Below are 23,682 nucleotides of genomic sequence, written 5' to 3' on the forward strand. Positions count from 1 at the left end.
TCGGCAGCCGGCGGGGGCGGGATTCATGCCCCCCCTGGCTATTCTCCGACCCGGCGGGGGGGGGGGGGGGGGGGGGGGGGGGGGTCAGAGAATCCTGCCCATGGTCTTTACAACTTTATATTCAATAATTTCACTGTAATTCTGGTTTGTCATCTTAATTTGAACTTGGCTAACCCTTTTATATTCTTTTCTTTGAATTCCATTTCATCCATATCTATTCATCCATATGTATTCATTATTACCTACTTTCCTCTTGGTTTTTTTTTAGTGAAAATGATTCTTGAATGCTGAACATCTCTCACTGCTGTTCAACCTCTTTGTCAATATTTATTTCCTCGTTCCATCTCCATCCCCTCCATCTTTTTTTATTCTGGGCATTGATTAAGTTAACCACAGCTGATCTATATTGAGATAAAGATTCTAAAGATATAAATATCGCATACTAAAATCTACTGCTAGAGTGATGGGAATGACAACTGCCAGTGGATAGCGAAGGCCTTGGCCAGTGTAAACCTTAGTCTCATTGGGAGTTCAGATTTTATATGCAGTTGGACAGGAGCATTTTAAAATCTGCAGTCAGTAGTTTTGCAAAGTGTGTAAGTTTTTATAGTAGTGGGAATTCATGCTCGCACTACTTTTAACTTGGATGTAGATTAGATAGCACCATAAACGCATGTTGGCAGTTTTAGATCCACAGTGTATCTGAGGTTGCATATTTGCACTGTGCATGGAAAATATGTCAGAGGCTCTGCCCAGGAAATATTTGGCCATGCTCCTGCACCAGCGGGTGGAAAGTATTATTGATACTTTTTACAATGTGGCTACAAACCCACTATGCCTATGGCAGGGCTTACACTAGATTCCGGCTACAAAGCAAGGCCAGGTGGAATCTCTGGGGCTGGAGCATCCCGCCCCGATGAACTGAACAAGTTCTATGCCCACTTTGAACAGACGGTCGATGTTTCAGTGCCACCTGCCCCAACAGCCCTGGACACAGCCTTACCCACTATTACCTCCTCCGAGGTAAGAGCTGCCTTCTTGAAAGTGAACCCGCGGAAAACGACGGTCCCCGACGGAGTCCCTGGGCGAGCGCTCAGATTCTGCGCAGACCAGCTGGCGAATGTATTTGGAGACATCTTCATTACCTCACTTCTCCGCTCCAAGGTCCCCAGCTCCTTCAAGAAGACCACCATAATACCAGTACCAAAGAAGAACAAGGTAGCGTGCCTCAACAACTACCGACTGGTAACCCTGACATTTTGTTATCATGAAATGCTTTGAGTGGCTAGTCATGAGACGGATCATCGCCAGCCTCCCAGATGGTCACGGTGCATTGCACTTCGCCGATCGCTGCAACCGGCCCACAGCAGATGCTAGCTCCCTGGCCTACAATCAGCACTCAAAACACTTGGACAACAAGGACACCTACGTGAGACTGCTGTTCATAGACTACAGCTCCGCCTTCAACACCATTATCTCGACAAGACTAATAACCAAACTCCGCAATCTTGGACTTGACCCCTACGCAACTGCATCCTTGACTTCCTCACCAACAGACCGCAATCTGTCAGGGTAGGTAACAGCACCTCCTCCAGCATAGTCCTCAACACCGGGGCCCCGCAAGAATGTATGCTCAGTCCTCTACTGTACTCCCTATAAACACACGACTGTGTGGCAAGATTTAACTCCAATTCCATCTATAAGTTTGCGGATGATACGACAGGTGGGTCGTATCTCAAACAACGACCAATCAGACCACCGAAAACAATCTCTCTCTAAACGTCGGCAAAACCAAAGAACTGATCATCGACTTCAGGAAGCGTAGCATGACACACTCCCCCGTCTACATCAATGCCTCCGAAGTGGAGATGGTTGATAACTTTAAGTTCCTGGGGGTCACCATCACCAACAGTCTGTCCTGCCCCCCCCCCCCCCCCCCCTCATTGATGCAACATGTAAGAAAGCCCGTTGGAAGCTAAAGAAATTTAGCATGTTTCCATAGACTCTCTCAAACTTCTCCAGATATGCCATAAGAGCATCCTATCCGGCTGCATCATAGCTTGGTATGGCAACTGCTCGGCCCGAGATCACAAGAAACTTACTCGTTCAGAAACTAGTCTACGCCTCCATTCCTCCTTCCAAAGTGCACACCTCACACTTTTCCACATTGTATTCCATCTGCCACTGCTTTGTCTACTCTCCTAGCCTGTCCAAGTCCTTCTGCAGCCCCCCTGCTTCCTCAATACTACCTGTCACTCTACATATCTTTATCATCTGCAAACTTAGCATCAGTGCCTTCCTTCTTCCAGATTGTTGATGTATATTGTGAAAAGTTGTGGTCCCAGCACTGACCCCTGAAGCACACCACTGTGCACCGGCTGCCATCCTGAAAAAGACCCCTTTATCCCCACTCTCTGACTTCTGCCAGTCAGCAAATTCTCTATCCATGCCAGAATCTTATCCTCAATACCATGGTATTTATCAGTCTCCTGTGCGGCACCTTGTCAAAGGCCTTCTGGAAATCTAAATTGAAATGTAAATCTACTGAAACTGTTCCATTGATGTAGAGAGTTGGCAGTGATGCCAGATGATGGTGGCCTTGGACCAGCTATGAAGAAGGGCACTGTTGATTTTTTAAAATGTTTATATTAGGGTTTTTCTTTTTATACAAAACAAAGATGAAAGTGAATGGACACTGAAACTATATGCATCAGTTACAATCCACATTTTTTACAAGTGCCCAGCTTTGACTTTGCCTCATAATCCCAACTCCCCCTATCTCCCAAGTCCCCCTCCCCTTCTTACTATCTGATGTGTCTTTGTTCATTGCTTCATCAAACCTGAATCTATTGGCGTCGCGTAGTGCTACATGTGTTGCCTTGTGTTAAGTTGCTCTTATTCCATTGTTCCTGTTCATATACATTTTTGGTCAGGGGGGTGTCATTGTCTCTTCTCTCCCCCCCCCCCCCCCCCGAAAACCCCGGTGTGGGGTATGGTTGGGTACTGTGTCTTTGTTCTCTCCCCACTCTGTCTTTACGTTTGTGTCTGTAGTTCTTCTGTGGATCCCTTCTCCCCCTGGCTTATTGGCTGCTGGTTCTTGGAACAGTTTGGTGAATGGCCTCCACATATTGTGGATATCCTCTTCCGACCCACGGATGATGAATTTTATTTTCTCTCTTTGGAGAAATTCCAACAGGTTGGACGGCCACTCCTCAGCTTTGGGTTTGGCAGGCAATTAGGGAGGCAAAGACTAGGGCGTCAGCCTTCCTCCCCATAAAAAGTTCTGGCTGTTTTGATACCCCGAAGTCTGCCACTTTTGGGCATTGCTCCTCCGATTGTTTCGGCGCCCATGCATGTGTCTTTGTTTTCCTACGTAGGACGTTTTTAATTTGCAGGTATCTTAATTCATTTCCCCGAGTCAGTGGAACTTCTATCAGTTCCTCTAATGTAGAGTAGCACGCTGGCACAGTTGTTAGCACTGCTGCCTCATGGCGCGAAGGACCCGGTTCAATCCCGGCCCCGGACCACTATCTGTGTAGGGTTTGCATCTTCTCCCCCTGTCTGCGTGGATTTCACCCCCACAACCCAAAGATGTGCAGCATAAATGAATTGGCTACATTAAATTGCCTCTCAATTTGAATAAACGAATGGGGTGCCCCTTAAGTGGGGGGAAAAAAATAATTGGGGTACTTATGTTTTAAAGTTCCTCTAGTGTGTTAGTCTGTCTGTGTAGAAGTACAGGGCACTATTCAGTAGAGTGATAGGTAGGTAGATTACAAGAATGTCCAGTGTGCCAGTAGTAGGTAATTCTGGCTTTTGTTTGCAAGTGTGACGGAATGTGTGAATAGTTTGTGGCGCCACTCATTCCAGGATGAAGGATATCATTGAACAGGCAAAAAAGCATCTGGAATGATAAAGAAAAGCAACGACATGTTAAAATAAGCTGCTTGAAGTATTTAGCAGGATAAGTTGTATCTGTGTGGAGGGAAACAGAATTGATGATTCAGATTGACCTTTCATCATCAATCTGAAACTTTAACTCTGCTTCTCTCCACCAATCCTGCCTGACCTGAGTATATCCAGCATCTTTTTATTTCTGATTTCTAGGACCTGTTTTCCCTTGGTCAAAAGTAAGTTTACATTAGAACTAATGACCCAAGTGGTAACCATGGTTCACCAATTTAAAATAGTCACGAAGGTGACATAGCGACATGGAGAGGTTGGAAATTTATTTGGTGAGCATATTATTGGAGCGTGAGATCCTTTGCCACTCCTTTGGAGTTGTCAGAGATCATTCAAAGGAAAATTCGGCCAAATATTTAAAGCACAAACAATACCAATCTATGAAGAGAGAGAAAAAAGGCACAATACAGCTGTTTTAGATTACGCAACAAATAACCCCATTCTGGATTGTGAATTTCTGTATTTCTCATTTTATTTAAACCTTCATGTGTTCCCACGATTGTTTGTGAAGCAAGGTGTGTTATTTGACCTCTTTTATAATGACGTTGAATGTATATGATGTAGACAAAGGAGAATTCACTCTGGTGTGTCATGCCGAAATAGTGCTGTGTGTGCATGGATGTACCCATGTTATTTCCAGAGCAAATGCTTGTTTTTTTGGAAATATCTGTATGTACAGAATTTGGATCACTGGCTAGGGAGGATACTGCTTTTGTTTCTAATTTACTGGTTTAATCATTTTTGTTTCCTACAGAGCCAAGACCATTAAGAATACTGTAACTGTTAATGTTGAGCTCACAGCAGAACAGTGGAAGAAGAAATATGAAAAAGAGAAGGAGAGAAACAAGACCTTGAGAAATACTGTACAGTGGCTTGAAAATGAACTCAATAGATGGAGGAAAGGTATGTAAATGTTCATCATTAAAGTTGTGCCACTGCAAGTTACAGCTTCAAAGATTACAGACGTGGAAAAATTATTTCACTTTCCAACCAATTGCTTTATTAGATTACCTATGTTAGAAATCTTGACTAGAGAGAATTTATGCATAGTTCATTCCTATTTGCAACATTAGTCTATTCTAATTTCAGGAGCGGCTATGCTTGCATAATACAAAACAAAACATTTTGGGTTTGCTTTGAATTAACCAACTTTTATTGAGTGGGACCATATATTTGAGAAAAACCCTGATCTTCAGCTAACTATTATAAAGAATTAATACAAAATGCAGGGTGAGAAAACTATATCAGCTGCCAAGCTTGCCCCATTCAGCAAATTTTTATAACCTCACACATGATTGTCCTACGCCCTGGCAGAGGCAAAAATGTTGTGCCCTACTCAGGAAAAAAAAAGACCTGATTTCGTAAGATAGTCGAGCACGCTCTTGATGAATGTGGTTGCCTATCGCTATCGAAGCAAATTAGCACTTGCCTCCTATCATTGGCAAAGATCTTCCTCCCAGAAACTTGCTAACTGTCCCTTTTAAATGAGTGACCCCACACTTTCAAAATGTTCCTGAAACGTATTACGAAGTAATTGACTGCAAAACTAAATAACGTCCTAATTGTTGAAATATGCCTCCAGTGCTAATTTGCATATCAATTTGAAAGTGGTTATCTAAATTTGTATTCTAGATATTTAAGTTTGTAAACCAATCATTTTGTTACATGAGGTTTTGGGTAAATTAAAAACAAATTTAAATTTAACCAGGATTATTTGCTTTTATATCTTCAATAAATTCTTTCCAACAGGTGAATCTGTACCTGTAGAAGAACAGTATGACAAAGAGAAGCATAAGGAAGCACTTGAGATTGTTCTCACCAATGACAAAATAGAGGAAACCCCTACTGTTAAGCTCACTGATGGAGAGAAATTAAAGATGGATTCAGAAATTTCAAAACTATATAAGCAGCTTGATGATAAGGTATGCAAATCCTCGGTCCCTAATTTTTCCACAATGTTTTCCTTATGATCGGTAGAAATGTTCTTTTTTTGGTGTCTTTTTTGGCTGCTGAAAACCTATTAGTTTTGCAGTAATGGATTGTTCCTTTTCGACACCCAATCTCCCAAACTAATTCTTGCATGAGTGAAGTAGTGACCTATTGCAGTTAAATAAATATAACAGATATACGAGAAATATTATAAATCTGCCATTTTAAATTGAAGGAACTAACTCAAAAATGGGATATTTCACAAATCCATTCCAACAGTAACTTGTTTAAGAAAACAAATGTTCTAAGCAGTGTTAACTGTGAATAATTTTGAAATGAAGTGTTACATCCTGAATGAAAGAAAATGAAATTTCAATTTGGATATGGAGTTAGTTGTAGGAGAGGAAATATCATTGTTTAGCACAATTCACAATAATCAAGATAATTGAACTTGTTAATTTCAGAGACGGTTAACTTGAAGCTGGTCATAATTAAGTCTTTAAGATAGTGTGAATGACTTGCTTAATGTGGATGTAATCAGGTTAACCTGGGTTAATTATGTGAAATCAAAATAGACTCCAGTAGATAAGTTTTCCTTCAGATACCAGATATATGACATATAAATTTAAGGTTAAAGTGCAGCAGGTTTGTTTCAAATCACTAGCTTTCGGAGCACTACTCCTTCCTCAGGTGAATGAAGAGGTAGGTTCCAAGATGCAAGATTCAAAGCATTGTCTTGCATCTTTGACTTTGTGTATATATATCTGTGCTCACCCCAGTCCAACGCCGGCACCTCCACATCATATAAATTTAAATAATAGCTAGTTGATTGTGTTTAGTTCCTGTACAGAGAAGCCGGACTATTACCTAGAAAGGAGATTAACAAATACAAGGATGGTTGTGAATGACTACACCTTTGCCGTTGCCCTGTTCGAGTCATATGGTTGTCATCTGTGGCATTTAATAGGCCAAAATAAATAATGCCAGATTATTTTTTTAAACTGCATAAAGGCCAAAGAATCTATTTCTTGAGCATTCGATTTTGTTACAAAACACGTGTATTTGCATGCATCTTAAATACAATTTAAGGAATCACTTTTCCATTTCATAGATCATACTTGAACAAAATTTGTTCTTTGCTGGCAGTGGGAAGACAAAGTATTTCCAAATTAAACTGCACTAGTGTAGCCTTGCACAAAGAATTATTTTGGGTAATGTTAGTACTGTTGATGAATCACTAACTGTAGAATGCTTGAACTGGTTGCAGGATGAGGAGATCAATCAGCAGAGCCAACTGGTGGAAAAACTGAAGCAGCAGATGTTGGACCAGGAAGAAGTAAGCTTGATCAAACTTGTCGACATAATTATGTTCATGTTAGGGCGGCACAGTGGTTAGCACTGCTGCCTCACGGCGCCAAGGTCCCAGGTTCGATCCCAGCTCTGGGTCACTGTGTGGAGTTTGCACATTCTCCCCGTGTTTGCGTGGGTTTCGCCCCCACAACCCAAAGATGTGCAGGTTAGGTGGATTGGTCACACTAAATTGCCCCTTAATTGGAAAAAATGAATTGGGTACTCTAAATTTATTTTTTTAAATAATTGTTTTCATGTTGTTTTATACGAGAGAGGCATTGACCTACTTCAGGCGATAGCTGTCAACATCCAGGGAGCCATTGACCGCCCACACAATTGGTGCTCTTTTAATAAATTGTCCCCCTTATGTACTCTTCTAAGCAGAAATCATTGGGTGTTACTAGCCATCCTGACTGACTTTCTATTTTTTTTCTGCTCTCTAGCTCTGTACTAAGACAGTTTATGCTGCTGGTGTTACAACTATTACACTGACTAACTCTGAATAGATCACAGATCCTACCGGAGGACTTCCTTATTTCTATGTCATTAATCCAACATTGGTTGATGTGTTTACGCATTAAAACAGATTTTAAACTTCACTGATTAATTTGAACAACAGTATTAAACGCGTGATGAAGGCATTTCTTAATCTTTGGCAATAAAACAACTGAAATAGCGTCGACATAATTGTTGCTTTTTTAATATAATAAATGTATACTTGTTTATAATAGTGTGGGCAACATGGGAAAAAAGTGCTTTCATCTATGTGGTGCTGATTTTGCATCTTTATGTAGCTTCTGGCATCCACCAGACGAGACCAAGACAATATGCAGTCAGAACTAAATCGCCTACAGGCTGAGAATGATGCCTCCAAAGAGGAAGTGAAGGAAGTGCTTCAAGCCTTGGAGGAACTTGCAGTTAACTATGACCAGAAATCGCAAGAAGTGGAGGACAAGGCGAGGGAATTTGAGTTACTAAGCGATGAACTGGGTCAAAAGTCGGTAAGAAATTGCTCCAGGTCCAAGGCTCCCAAAATTGTACATCTTATTAAAACATTATAGCTGGTAACTTGTCTGAGATGGTTTTGGTACTGTTTATGATTTAATGGTGAGGTTTCTGTGCAAACTATTTTTAATAAAACTTGTAGGCTATTTGGTGTTTCTCTCCAAGTAGCCCCCCTTGCAAATTACATAAACTTGCATTCTTTTGTGCCAAAGTAACATTTAATTGTTCCTGGTTTGAACCTAGTTTTGTAGCCTAAATGGTGAGCTTATTTGTTCAAATTGTTCATTCACAAACTAAGATGAGTGCTTTTAATTTTATTATTGCAGACTACATTATCATCCATTGATGCAGAGCTGCAAAAACTGAAGGAAATGACCAATCATCAGAAGAAACGAGTGACTGAGATGATGACATCATTATTAAAAGATCTTGCAGAAATTGGAATTGCAGTTGGCAACAATGATGTTAAGGTAATAAACAATCTTGAAAATGTTTTAAGATGTCTACCAACATCTGAAGCAGATATTTCTTAATCCTTTTTTCCACTCCTGCCTATAAGAATTTGAGACATTATTTTGCTGCTGTTTTGACACTGAGCGGAACTTTCTGCCTTGCAATGCGCAAATGAGAACCACTATCAGGCAGAGAATAGGGCGCCTGGCTAAAATAGAAGTCCACAGCCAATTTGGTGCTCTGGGCCCTCACTGGTGACAATAACTAGGTTTGCGCGGTGGCATGCAAAACCTATAATTTGCATGCATTTAAATGTGGTTAGTAGGTTGGACACTGTATGCTCTGCCCTTCTGCGATGCTCCTCTCAGGCAGATGGCGTTGGCGTGAATTACTATAAATATTCACATATGTGAACTGGGCGCCATGGCTGTGACGGGCAGCAGCGGGAGGCTAAAAAAAACCCACTGTAAAACCATTGTAAAACTATCAGGCTTGTTGGGAGATGGCTGCCAGGCCAGGTGCGTTAGCGGGGCGTGACTTGGTGCCAAGTCCATGAACTCTGGGTGTCCCCTTTGGGATTGGAGTCGCCTGGCTCAGACCGCCATTGTTGCGATCTGTCTTCTAAATGTACCCCTACAGGCTCCTGGTTGCTCACACTGCTGAGAGTTTCCTGTCTCCTTTAAATGCTCAAAAGGCCTATGGTCACCTGGGAGGTCACCCCTCTGGACACCCTCATACCACAGCTGTATCATCAAGGTTCAAGCTCAGTCAGGAGTCCACCAAGTGTTGACACTCCTCAGATGCACTGTTCCATTGCAGAGGAAGCAGGAGATCAGCAGCGCTTGCCCTAACCAGAGGACGCCTGCACTGTGGCCTTTGCAATCCTCCCTGGTTCTCTGCTCCTCTCAGGGCAGAGGACTTACCAGTGATCCCCCACCCCTACTGATCACCAGCTGCCGTCTCCTGGTGAGATTGACAGCATTGACTGGCTCTGCCCCCACCTTCCAGGCAGTGTTCAGGAGGGCAGGCTTGAGTCTGCGCCTCACCCTGCAGAAGAGGGTGTCCCTAACTTCGACCCCAATGGTTAGAATGCCCACTGGGTCGGGAATTGCTCTGTATCCATTCCAGCAGAGGGCTGGCCCATTAGCAAGTCCTGAATTACTCCCCAAATAACCCCCCCCCCCCCCCTCAATGGGAGCACGAACTGCACGCTATTCAGTCCCGGTGTCAACACTTCGCCCGCTGTAGAACATAGAACATAACAGCGCAGTACAGGCCCTTCGGCCCTCTATGTTGCACCAACCTGTGAAACCACTCTAAAGCCCATCTACACTATTCCCTTATCGTCCATATGTCTATCCAATGACCATTTGAATGCCCTTAGTGTTGGCGAGTCCACTACTGTTGCAGGCAGGGCATTCCATGCCCTTACTACTCTGAGTAAAGAACCTACCTCTGACATCTGTCCTATATCTATCTCCCCTCAATTTAAAGCTATGTCCCCTTCAGTCCTCTGGCACTATCCCTGTGGACAGTGAGGACCCAAAGATCAAAGCCAAAGGCTCTGCAATCTCATCCCTTGCCTCCCAAAGAATCCTAGGATGTATCCCATCTGGCCCAGGGGACTTGTCACCCTAAGTTTTTTCTAAATTGCTAATACATCCTTCCTCAGAACATCTACCTCCTCCAGCCTACCCGCCTGTATCACGCTCTCATCCTCAAAAACATGGCCCCTCTCCTTGGTGAACACCGAAGAAAAGTATTCATTGAATGCCTCTCCTATCTCCTCTGATTTCATGCACAAGTTCCCACTACTGTCCTTGACCGGCCCTAAACTCACCCTGGTCATTCTTTTGTTTCTCACAGAGTAAAAAACCTTGGGGTTTTCCTTGATCCGACCCGCCAAGGACTTCTCATGCCCCCTCCTAGCTCTCCTAAGCCTTTTTAAAAAAAAAAAAACTCATTACTTGCTACCTTGTAATCCTCAAGCGACCCAACTGAACCTTGTTTTCTCATCCTTACATATGCTTCCTTTTTCTTCTTGACAAGACATTCAACCTCTTGTGAACCATGGTTCCCTCACATGGCCTTTTCCTCCCTGCCTGACAGGGACATACCTGCCAAGGACACGCAGTATTTGTTCCTCGACCAAGCTCCACTTTTCATTTGTGCCTTTCCCTAACAGTTGCTGTTCCCATCTTATGCTCCCTAATTCTTGCCTAATCACATCATAAATACCCCTCCCGCAATTATAAACCTTGCCCTGCCGTATGGCCCTATCCCTCTCCATTGCGATAGTGAAAGACACCGAATTGTGGTCACTATCTCCAAAGTGCTCTCCCACAAACAAATTTAACACTTGGCCCGGTTCATTACCCAGTACCAAATCCAATGTGGCCCCACCGCTTGTCGGCCTATCCACATATTGTGTCAGGAAACCCTCCTGCACACACTGTACAAAAACCGCCCCATTCAAACTGTTCGGCCTTTTGAGGTTCCAATCAATATTTGGAAAGTTAAAGTCACCCATGACAACTACCCTGAGACGTCCACACCTATCCATAATCTGTTTTGCAATTTCTTCCTTCACTTCTCTATTACTATTTGGGGGCCTATAGAAAACTCCTAACAACGTGACCGCTCCTTTCCTATTTCTAATTTCAGCCCATATTACCTCAGTAGACAGACCCCCCTCAAACTGCCTTTCTGCAGCCATTAAACTATCCTTGATTAACAATGCTACTCCTTCACCTCTTTACCACCTTCCCTACTCTTACTGAAACATCTATACCCCGGAACTTCCAACAACCATTCCTGTCCCTGTTCTAACCATGCCTCCGTAATGCCCACAACATCATAGTCCCAGGTACCAATCCACACTCCAAGTTCACCTACCTTATTCCGGATGCTCCTTGCATTGAAGTAGACACACTTCAACCCACCTTCATGTCTGCCGGTACACTCCTGCAACCTTGATACCTTCCTCAGTACCTCACTACTCTCAACACTGGCTTCTGGACTACAGCTCACTTTCCCATCCCCCTGACAAATTAGTTTAAACCCCCCCCGAAGAGCCGTAGCAAATTTCCCTCCCAGGATATTGGTGCCCCTCTGGTTCAGGTGCAAACCATCCTGTCTGTACAGGTCCCACCTTCCCCAGAATGTGCTCCAATTATCCATGTAACTGAAACCCTCCCTCCTACACCATCCCTGCAGCCACGTGTTTATCTGCACTCTCTCCCTGTTCCTCAACTCGCTAGCACGTTGCAACGGCAACAAACCAGAGATGACAACATGGTTTGTCCTGGCTCTCAGCTTCCACCCTAGCTCCCTAAATTCCTGTTTTAAATCCCCGTCCCTTCTCTTACCCATGTCGTTGGTACCGATGTGTACCACGACTTGTGACTGTTCCCCCTCCTCCTTAAGGATACTGAAAACACGGTCCGAGACGTCACGGACCCTGGCACCTGGGAGGCAACATACCATCCGTGAGTCTCTTTCGTTGCCACAGAACCGTCTATCTGTCCCTCTAACTATAGAGTCCCCAATAACTATTGCTTTCCTTTTTTAAAAAATAATTTTTATTCAAGGTTTTCATAAAATATCAATAACAAAATGAGAAAGAAAAAAGAACCCAACAGGGGTAAGTACAAAACACAATCTAAAAAAAGCAACCCCCCCAAACCCCTCTTTCCCCCCCCCCCGTACCTAAATAATAAATTAACATTAACACCCCGACTTAAGACAACAGGTGTATACACCCCCTCAGACCCTTCCAGTGTAAATAACATAAACAAAAATAAAGTAAAACCCCCCCCCCCCCCCCCCCCCCCCCGAGCTGCTGCTGTCATTGACCAATGTCTATCGTTCTGCCAGAAAGTCTAAGAACGGTTGCCACCGCCTAAAGAACCCTTGTACCGACCCTCTCAAGGCGAATTTCACCCTCTCCAATTTAATGAACCCTGCCATATCGCTGATCCAGGATTCCATGCTTGGGGGCCTCGCATCCTTCCACTGAAGGAGAATCCTCTGCCGGGCTACCAGGGACGCAAAGGCCAGAATTCCAGCCTCTTTAGCCTCCTGCACTCCCGGCTCCTCTGCCACCCAACTATTGCTTTCCTGCTCTCCCTCCTTCCCTTCTGAGCCACAGGGACGGACTCAGTGCTGGAGATCCGCTCACCGTGGCTTACCCCCGGTAGGTCATCCCCCTCAACAATATCCAAAGCAGTATACTTGACCTCATCTTGTTCCCTATGGGTAGTTGGAACCTCTCCGTGAGTTCCTCCAGGTCGCTAGTCTGCATACATGTCATTAACCGTCAGTGTCCCCTCAACCTGTCTCCACCTTTTGAAGCTGGCATACATTTTTGCATGCGTGTACCTCTGCTTGTTAGAGAGGGGGGCCATAGTGAACATTCCTGTTGGGTCGAAGTGTTGTCTCATTTGATACCACATTCGGGGCGTGGCTACCACCACTGGGCTATTTGAGTGCCTGATCGGGGGGGATGGGAGTGTGGTTGTGATTAGGGCTCGGAGGGGGGGTCTCAGCTCTGTTGGTCCATATGCTTGCCATGGGAGCACTGTACAGTAGCTTCACCCAGGTGGTGAACCCTGATCCAAGCCCCAACCACTCCAGTACCTCTTGAGGTGCTTCCACACGACTCTGTTAAAGGCCTTTTCTGCGTCCAGGGAGATGATCACGTCTGGTGTTCTCTCCCCGGATGAGGTCATTATTACGGTCAGCAGGCGCTCTATGTTAATTGCCTGCCCTTGATGAAGCTCGTCTGGTCCTCTGCAACCACCTCCAGTCGCAGCTCTTCAGCTGCCTCGCCAGGGTTTTGCCAGCATTTTCACATCTACATTGAACTGCAAGGTGGGTCTGTAGAACCTGCACTCTGTCGGGTCTTTGTCTTTTTTGGTTATCAGTGATATTGAAGTTTGCGCCGTGTTGGAGGCAGGGAGCCCCTTACCAGCAAGTCTGCAAACATCTCCTACAGTTGTGGGGCCAGTGCTGGCGCAAATATTTTGCAGACGTCTGCTGGGAATCCACCTGGCCCCAGCGTCTTCTCCGCCTGCGCGGAGTTGATACACCCCATGACTTCCCCAGTCCTAATGGTCTCCTATTTTCCCCCTTGACTGCGATATCCATCGAGGAACTGCTTCATCCTCTAGTCCCCCTAAGGAGGTTTCGGAGGTGTACAGCCCCTGGTAGAAGGCCTCAAAAGCCTCGTTGACTTTTTCTGGCTTGGCTACGTGCCTGCCATTGATGTCCCTAACCTGCGCTATTTCCCTAGTGGCTGCCTGCTTTCTCAGCTGGTAAGCCAGCAGGCAGCTATCTTTGTCGTCGTGCTCATAAAAGGTCCCCAGTGACTGGCGGAGTTGGTGTGCTGCTTTCTTCGTGGAGAGCAGGTCAAAGTTCATTTGTAGCTTTTTCCTCTCCGTCAGACGCTCCACGGTTGGGGCTGCAGAATACTGCCAGTCCACCTCCAGTATGGAGTTGGCCAGTTGCTGCCTAGCCACCCTTTCTGTCTTTGCTCGCTTTGTACGTGATAATTTCTCCTCTGATCATAGCCTTCAGCGCCTCCTGGAACTTGGAGGGTGAGACGTCCCCATTCTGATTATTGATAACGTACCCATTTGTGGCCTGTGATATCATTTTGCAAAATGCCTTATTGGCGAGGAGGGCGATGTCTGACCTCCATTGGGGGCGTTGGGGGCTCGGCACGTCTCCGACCTCACATTCACGTGGTGTGGAGCATGGTCGGAGATTAGGATTGTGGAGTATTCCGCTCCTACTACCCCTGGAAGCACTGCGTTCCCCACTGCAAATAAGTTGATCCTGGTGTAGACCCTGTGTACCTGTGAGAAAGAGAATTCTTGTGTGAACCTCCATGGGTCCACTGCCCCCATCTGTTCCATGAATGAGCCTCGTACCTTCGCCATGTATGATGTTTTCCCTGATTTGGAGTTTGATCTGTGTATGTTGTCCCAGTTGGGAGCGTATACGTTAACAAGGATCACTGGTGCCACTTCCAGGACACCGCTAACCGTGACATGCTGTCCCCCTCGGTCCGTAACCGTCTTCGCGCTGCAAATACCGTCATCTTATTGAGTAATATGGCCATTCCTCAGCCCTTTCTTACCCGCAGTCAGTCCTTCTCCCTCAGGTGGGTCTCTTGGCCGAAGACTGTCAGCCTTCATACTTTTCAGGGGGCTGAAGACTCTGGATCTTTTCACTGTTAAATTCCCTGATGTTCCAGGTGACTATTCTGATGAGGGGTTTCTGTCTCTCTCTTTCCCCCCCCCCCCCCCCCCCCCCCCGAGATCACCCATGTGGATTCACCCTGCAGTCCGGGGTTTCCCTTAATTTTTTAGGGGGCCAGCCAAAATGGCCATGGCCACTGTACTCCCCATGAGGCCGGGGCCCTGCGCACCGGGGTTCCCCTTTGCCAAGGGGCCACCCAAGATGGCCACCAACTGTGTGCGGCATGTGGGTGAGCTCCTGCCTTCCAGGGTTTCTCTTTGTTTGGGGACCCTCCAAAGTGGCTGTTTGCGGTGCCTTTGTGTTCTTGTGTTCCTTGTTGCCATGTGCGATCCGCCACAGCCAGCCTGGAGCCATTTCCTCTTCCCCCCCCCCCCCGCCCCCCCCCCCCTTCCCTGTTCATCTGCTCTCATACTTAGTCTGCTTCCCTCCCCCCTTGATAGCCCCTAGTTTGAAATGTTCTTCCCTTTTCTCCCACCCCCTCGCTCATACTTCCTGGTGCTAGTGTGGTGGTCCCCCTCCTGGGGTCAATCTGTTTTTGCCCTTCCACCCCCTCTCACCGACTGTTGCTTCCTCCTCCTCCACACCCCCTGCTGCTCTTGCCCCCTCCTTTCTGATATTTAGATCCAGCATTCAAAGCAAGGCGTTACAGTCCAGTGCAAGCAGTTTCTCAATGTCCCAGTATGTTAGGGTGTCCGGTTCATCACTGGTTATGTTGCTGTCTTTCCAGCCCATGTTTGCAGATGAATTTGTCTGCGTCCGCCGGTGTGGTAATGTAATGTTCTCTGCCCTGAAGGTGACCCAGAGCTTGGCTGGGTCATCATTCCGAACTTAACATTCTTCTTATAGAGGGCTGCCTTGGCTTTGTTGAATTCCGCCCAGCGCTTGGCCAGTCTACCCCAATGTCCTGATGCACCCTGATTGAGTGACCCTCCCAGTTGCAGGACCTTGTCTGTCTGGCCCAGTTCAGGATTCTTTCCCAGTCCTGTGCAGCTTCGTGATGATGGTTGCTCCCCAGTCTTGTGCTTTGGTCGGAGTGACCTGTGAGCTCTGTATTTCTGGTATTTTGGGGAAGCTGTCTCTTCCCACCAGATTACCCAGCATTTGGGCCATCTATTCCATGGGGTTCCTGCCCTCGATTCCCTCCAGTAAACCCACTATGTGGAGGCTCTGGACCCGCAATCTATTTTCCTGATCCTCAACCTTTCCCCTTGGAATCTGTTGTGTTGCCACCAACCTTGCCATCTCTGTCTCTAATGCGGTCTTCTCTAGCTCCCTTCAATGCATCCTGGGTCTCCAGCCGCCTTCCTGCCTTTTCCAGAGTTGCCTGCAGGTCGATCAGTGCCTCTGCCACCACCATCTTGACTGTTACCCATATCTCTGTCCTATAGGCCTCCTTGAACTTCTCCAACCATTTGTGTGTGGGTGGGGAGGTGGGGGCTGGGGCCTCACCACCCCACTTCCTTGCCGATGCCTCATTCCTCCTCTCCAGGCTTATGCTGCCTTTTCCATCCTTTCGGCCCTTGGAGCTCCTGTCGCTTGCCATGTCTTGTCCTGATGGTGTTGCACGTTTAAAGCTGGAACAGGCTTCTCTTTTTAGAATTCCTGTGTCGGTGTGATACTTTTCTCTCAAAGGGCACCAAAAGTAGGTTATCAAAATGTTTATAGCTATTTGATTTATTACTGTGAACGGGCAGTGCACATTAGATTCAGCCGCAGGATACTTTAACGTTATAACTTCGTAAAACACTATCTCACTGCAATAAACCAAGATGAACTTGTTGCTGTGAAAGTGCTTTGGGTTGCTTATAGTAATGCAAGTTGCTATTGCAGCCAGAGACAAACTTAATAAAACCATTTTAGCTATATCTTACTAAACTTTGCTTATGTTTCAATAATTTACATTGCTTAATAAAGAAAAGCTAAGTTGGAAATGTATTCATTAATCTCTTTGCCTGAAAGCAGCATTGACATTGTGACAAACTGCATGAATGTAAATTTACTTCACAGCCTGAGGGAAGTGGCCTCCTAGATGAGGAATTTACAGTGGCACGGCTGTACATTAGTAAGATGAAATCTGAAGTGAAGACCATGGTGAAACGCTGTAAGCAGTTGGAAAGCACACAGGTCGAGAGTAACCAGAAGTTAGAAGAGAATGAAAAGGAACTGGCAGCTTGTCAACTTCGCATTTCCCAGGTAATCGATGGAATAATCTAAGGTTGGCTGGCTAATTTTATTGCTGTTAGTTAGTTTCAATGTGAGAAGATGTCAAGGAAGAGCATTTTTGTGCAGAGCTTCAACACGTTCTGATGGGCTTGGTCAAAAATTTGAGCAGTGACCCTTTTCGCAGTGTTTTATGTCGGGGCCAAAAGTTAATTTGTAAGACCAGTTAGTATTGGCAGTTAAAAATTAGAAAGATTTATCTAAAAGTGGGTGTTGACAGGATTCACAAGGCATATTAGGAGCCAAATATTTGAACAAATTGACTATCCCATCGCTACCATGTCACATATCCCTGCTTTTACTTTGAAAATAAAGGCTGGAAACTTGGGGTTCTACCATCTATTGGGCTCAAGTAACTTCTGACAAGTTACGATCATAAAGCTGCGTTAGCTCAAATCTCCTGAGGAATGGCACTCAGTCAGATTACCACACCATTCCTACTTTACAGTGACACATCAAGTGCTGCCTTTCTAGCTAGGACCTCTGATGCCAGCTTCTTCAGAAATGTGGAGTTTGCCTTCAATCCAGCTGCATCCTCGTAACATTGAGGGAAAGGCAAGTCATTCCCCTTTTTAGGGCACTAGCTGATGTATCCTGCTAAATGCTCACTAACCCACTGAACAGCCAGAACCCATATTAGTTTGAGTGTCTTGAGTAACTGGGTAGGCTGGGCAAGAGATAGTAGTTGGATGGAGTCCAGGAAGGGGGTCAGGTTAGGGGTTGTAGTTGCGTGGTGAGATTAGGTCAGGGTAAATTGGAGGGGTGGAGTTGGGAAGGAGGGGGGGGTTGGGTTAGGGGGTGGAGTTGGGTTAGGGGGTGGAGTTGTGTGGTGAAATCAGGTCAAGGTAAGTTGGCGGGCTGGCGTCGGGTGGTTGGAGCTGGTCGGGTTGAGAGAGATGGTCAGTGAATGTTTGAGAGGGTCAGTTGTATAGTTACCCAGAAGTTAGACTAGGATTTTTCTGACTAACGTTTCCAGGTAGCTATCTAATAAGTATGTCAGAACTGTCTGAAGTCTCTGACTCTAACTTGGAGTTGGAGACTTGTATACGGGGCCGCAGGGAGCAGGGGAATTGCCTATCGGAAGTTCAAACTTCCCAGGCAGTTCCCACAAAGCCGTTGCTTTGGGACTTTGAGGGGCCTCGACGTGCATTGTACAGGGGAGGCTGGGGGATATTTGACTGCTGCATCTGGTCTCTGACAATCCAGAGACAGGAGATCTTGACCACTTGTTGCATAAACATGTGTCATAATCAAATATCAAAAGTTTAGATTAATCATTAAGAGCAAGAGAAGCTAAATGATAAAAGTTAAATACAGTACTTGCTAAGATCCCTGTGGAGACTAATAACTCAATGTTTTTAAATAAAAATTAATGAACTCCCAGAGAATAGTTAAAAGGGTGCCACGCAAGTGCCAGGCAATGGCCATCTCGTACAAGAGAGGATCTCGCCATCGCCCCTCGACATTCAATGGCATTACCATCGCTGAATCCCCCGCAATCAACATATTGGGGGTTACCGTTGATCAGAAACTGGACTAGCCATATTAATACTGTGGCTAGGAATCCTAAGGTGAGTAACTCACCTCCTGACCTCCCAAAACCTGTTCACCATCCATAAGGCATAAGTCAGGAATGTAATGGAATATTCCCCACTTGCCTGGATGAGTGCAGCTCCAACAACACTCAGAAGCTCGACACCATCCAGAACAGCAGCCCGCTTGATTGCTCCCCCACCACACACTCAAACCCTGCACCGCTGACGAGCAGTGCAGTAACTCACCAAGGCTCCCTAGGCAGCACCTTCCAACCCATGGCCACTACCATCTAGAAGGGCAAGAGCAGCAGACCTCCAAGTCACTCACCACCCTAACTTGTAAATATATCACTAGTGCCGGAGAGACAAGAACATGGTCACTTTTAACCCCAGAATTGTTTTTCACGGTGAGAGCATCAACAATCTTGCAGTCCTGTGCGTTGAACCTTAAAGATTGGTTGCCTCTAGCTGCTCTCTGTCTCTCGAATCCCTGCAGGCTAACTAAAGTTTCAGGGATATCACAGGAGCCCTTCCCCTCTCAAAGGTCATCTCAATGACTGTGAATCACATGAGCTGTGTTTCCAGATAGAATTGCTGAGTAGCTATCCTTTGGACCCCAATCATGGAATCCAGTAACCAGTTAAAAGTACAACTGTTTAGACCTGACATTCTCAACACCTCCCTGTTACTTAGACTAATAGTCTATCCGTTATTAGCTATTGTCTACAAGATTGAACATAGTGCACCAACTTCCAGTAAAAACCTAGATCTTTAAACATGTGGTGTGATTGTTGTTGACCGGTCACACAATCCTTCTTCATTTTACTCTAAAGATGAGTCCCAAATATCAAATCTCATATTTAGAACAATCTATTAAAACCTGCAAACTGCAGGTCCAGAACCCTTCAGTGGGCTGCCAGTTAGATAGTGCTGGTTTAAATGTTTGATTTAAATAAGCATAAGTTGGTTTGCGATTTTTAAAAAAAATTTTTTTTATAAATTTTTTAATTTTTATTTTTTTTAATTTTTTTTTTCTTCTTCCTCTTGTCATTACTCCAATAGACAAGGTTCCATTTAGTCCAATGAAAATCAAATTGGTGATATCAAACTCATATTAACATAATTTTAACGCTGCGTGATAACCATGTCTGACCTTCTGCCCTTTTTATTTTCTTTCACTTTAGTCTGTTCATTCTAGGTTCAGTTGAAGGAAAATTTGAGGAAAAAGCTCATTTTTTGGGTGTGCTAATCAAACACTAGTTCATTCACTCAAAAAATGAATAGAAAACTTACCTGGGATTTTCTTTATTCACAAAATCCATTTTCCATTTCCGGATATTTGCACTCATTGCCATGTTATGCAGTCATTTTAGGTGTAAGTTGGTGATCAAATTATGTAGTAATATGAATCCATGTTCCCTGATACAGCTCAGACATGAAAATAAAATTTGATCACATATATTGCACCTAGAGTCGTTGAGCTTTACAGCCCATCATGTTTTCACCGGCCATCAAGCACCTATCTATATAGCCCCAATTTCCAGCACTTGGTCAGAAGCCTTGTATGCTATGGTGTTTCAAATACTCATAGATAGCATGATGTCACTGCACATAACCTGATCTGATGAAAAGTGGAAATGGGCTGCCACTGAGTGGACGAATATATCAAACAAGGGGGAGAAGGTTAATGGGCGCAGCCAATCCGATAACGTGAGATTAGTTGCCCACATGGAACTTGACCGTTTCCTGCTTTCCGCAGGTAGTTGGGTGCCTGTCTAAAGCAGACGGGAACTTCATACATTTGTCAAAATTAGTATTCCCATCGCAGCAATAACATCCTCATGGCATGTTAACCAAGGCTTGAGTGTGGACGCTACTGTGGCTTTGCTGCCAGCCTGAAAGAGGTTAGCAGCTTGTGGGAATTCAAAGAGGTCTTTTGATAAGTTAGAAACTCTTTGTGGGATGAAGCAGGAGTCTTCCTGAAAGTTCCACAAAATAAATCCCAAATGTCCTCCCAACTGGAGATCTGAGGAAGAATGTTTTTTACGCTGCGAGTGGTAATGAAATAGTGAGAGCTAGTGATTTAGAAAGGAAATTCGATTGTCTATAGGTGAAATAAACTTGCAGGGCTACAGGCATGAGTGTATGGAATGAGATTCGATTGGCTGAAAGGCTTCCTTCTGTGCCATAAAGATTCTATGATTCTGACCTTTTCCTCTATTGGAAACCCCCCCTACAAGAATGCAGGTGGACTGTCACGAGTATCTTGATGATCTGTTGAAAGCTGATCTGTGGTCTCTTGCCACCTGAGAACTTGACAGTTAAAATACCCCACGTCGGAGATTTAGGCCATCAAATGGGTTTTGAACTCAACTCCTTCATAAAATTACAACAGTTTTATTGATTCAAAAGGCTGAATGAACATCTCAAACTCAGCATTTTTAGCCCACAGTAAATTTGATACCAAGATAAAAGCAAATTGCTGCGGATGCTGGAATCTAAAACAAAAATGCTGGCAAATCTCAGCAGGTCTAACAGCATCTGTGGAGAGAGAACAAAGCTAATGTACAATCTAGATGACTCTTCAAAGCTAGAGTGAACTGGAAATAGGATGCAATTTGATACATTTGACTGACCCGTGAACAACCCTGATATTGATTAAGATTTCCATCACCGGGGGTGGCACGGTGGCGCAGTGGTTAACACAGTTGCCTCACGGCGCCGAGGACCCGGGTTCGACCAGGCCCCAGGTCACTGTCTGTGTGAAGTTTTCACATTCTCCCCGTGTGTGTGGGTCTAACCCCCACCACCCAAAGATGTGCAGGGTAGGTGGATTGGCCATGCTAAATTTACCCTTGGTTAGAAAAAAAAATTAGTTACTCTAAATTTATTTGAGGTTTGCATCTCGAGAATTATTTGTGCATCTTGTTCATCTCCATTCAGTCAGGCCAAATGTTCTACGGACTCAACCTACATGATGCCACCATGATTGAAGAAGCTAGTAAATTGTTGCACTGTTGAATCACAATGGAGTCCAAAAAGTTATAAATGCTGTTCTAGTAATATAAAACATGGAATTGGCAGCAATTACACAAACATTCTTGTATCTGTTGTTTCCTCAAAAATCTTGTGTTAAAATAAAGCTTTTCACAATTTTACTATTTCTATTTAGATTGATACTACCCATTAACTGCCCCCATCTCTAAGTAGGTTTCTTTCTGTCGCCTCCATCTATATAATTCATGTTTGGCTCATTATAATTTTAATTGCAAAAAGGCAAAAGCCTAAAAGTTAAAAAGGACCTGTTTATCAGTTAATAGAAATATAAAAAAGCAGCAACCTAAATTTGTACCAGAATCTTTCTTAACATTGAGGGGGAATCAGGGAGTGGCGGGGAAGGGGGAGAAGAGATTGTTTCATTCTAGTTAAACCATGGCTTTATATTTTTTTAATTAATGACCCTAGCATGAGGCAAAGATCAAGTCGCTCACAGAGTATCTGCAGAATGTAGAACACAAAAAGAGACATCTGGAAGAATCTGTTGATTCACTCAATGAAGACTTGGTCAAGCTTCAGACACAAGGTATGTTTAAGATTCATAGCTCTCTGGGCAAGAGCATGTTTTCATAGACTTTGTAGTTTTTTTTTTCTTACAGAATACTGAATGCATGTATTTTCCTAACTAGGAAGAATTGCGGTTTATAGAAATGTTTTGATGCAGTTTTAGATGCATCTATTAAAATGTTCTTTTATTCACCTTTGTAATGATCACATTTCACCAAGAAAAGTTGCTTATATTTAAATTTGGAAGAGTTTTGTATGAAATTGTGGGAGGGAGAATTTGAGTAGAGGAAGGGAGTGGAGGAACGGGGCAGCATAGCACTGCTGCCGCAGTCACCCAAAGCTGGAATCAAACCTGGGTCCCTTGTGCTGTCTGTGTAGAGTTTGCACATTCTCCCCACGTCTGCATGGGTTTCCTCTAGGTGCTCCGGTTTCCTCCCACAGTCCAAAGATGTGCATATCAGGTGAGGCTCTCTTTCAGAGGGTCGGTGCAGGTTCGATAAACCGAATGGCCTCATTCTGCACTGTATGTATTCTATGAATATCTATGAAGAGTAAATGAGGCAGGAATTTGACCTCTATGGGGTAAGATCTGAGGCAGGTGGGTGTGCTTGGGAGCATGATTTCACACCATCAGCATGTGGGTTTGCCACCACCATCTAGTTCCTGAGCCATTTTGCTCCAGGCTAGATCAGGGGCAGAATGACTACCTGCTTGATATGGGGGGAAGGAATAGGTTGAAGGGAGGGTGACTAGCTCTGTACTGCAGATAAACTCAACATGGGGTCAGCCAGGAAATGCAGTTATTCTCCGTTTAGGTGGTGGGATGCACTGACGGGCTTGACCAGTAAGGTTTAACAAGGGGGTGGGAACATATCAAGAAGATGTTTTCAACTGGGTGCGGTTGTGGTTTGGACGTCATCTAGTCAAAGAAATCTTTGAGATGGGGGCTGAAGTCAGAAATCTAACTCCGCGAGATGGTAGTAAGCTATTGCAGTAAAAAACAAATGCTCTAAATGTCAGGTTTGGTGCTTTTTCAGTCCAACATGACTGGAACTAAATGCAGTTTTATCATAGATTATCATAGAATTTACAGTGCAGAAGGAGGCCATTCGGCCCATCGAGTCTGCACGGCCCTTGGAAAGAGCACCCTACCTATCCCCACACTCCAAGCTATCCCCACACTCCAAGCTATCCCCACACTCCAAGCTATCCCCACACTCCAAGCTATCCCCACACTCCACCCTATCCCCCCCACTCCACCCTATCCCCCCCCACTCCACCCTATCCCCCCCACTCCACCCTATCCCCCCCCACTCCACCCACCCTATCCCCCCCCACTCCACCCACCCTATCCCCCCCCACTCCACCCACCCTATCCCCCCCCACTCCACCCACCCTA

General features: G+C 44.9%; 1 protein-coding gene across 2 annotated transcripts in view; it reads left to right on the forward strand.

Moving 5' to 3' along the window:
* Positions 1-23,682, forward strand: part of LOC140424849 (kinesin-1 heavy chain) — a 176,284-nt gene that overhangs the window by 125,719 nt on the left and 26,883 nt on the right. For both annotated transcript variants that reach the window (XM_072508347.1, XM_072508346.1), the window contains exons 11-17: positions 4,718-4,866; positions 5,713-5,885; positions 7,160-7,228; positions 8,037-8,243; positions 8,574-8,717; positions 16,972-17,157; positions 22,185-22,302. In XM_072508347.1, coding sequence (XP_072364448.1) covers positions 4,718-4,866; positions 5,713-5,885; positions 7,160-7,228; positions 8,037-8,243; positions 8,574-8,717; positions 16,972-17,157; positions 22,185-22,302 — 1,046 coding nt within the window. The remainder of the gene's footprint in view (positions 1-4,717; positions 4,867-5,712; positions 5,886-7,159; positions 7,229-8,036; positions 8,244-8,573; positions 8,718-16,971; positions 17,158-22,184; positions 22,303-23,682) is intronic.

This window comes from Scyliorhinus torazame, chromosome 6, assembly GCF_047496885.1.
Source record: "Scyliorhinus torazame isolate Kashiwa2021f chromosome 6, sScyTor2.1, whole genome shotgun sequence".
NCBI lineage: Eukaryota > Metazoa > Chordata > Chondrichthyes > Carcharhiniformes > Scyliorhinidae > Scyliorhinus > Scyliorhinus torazame.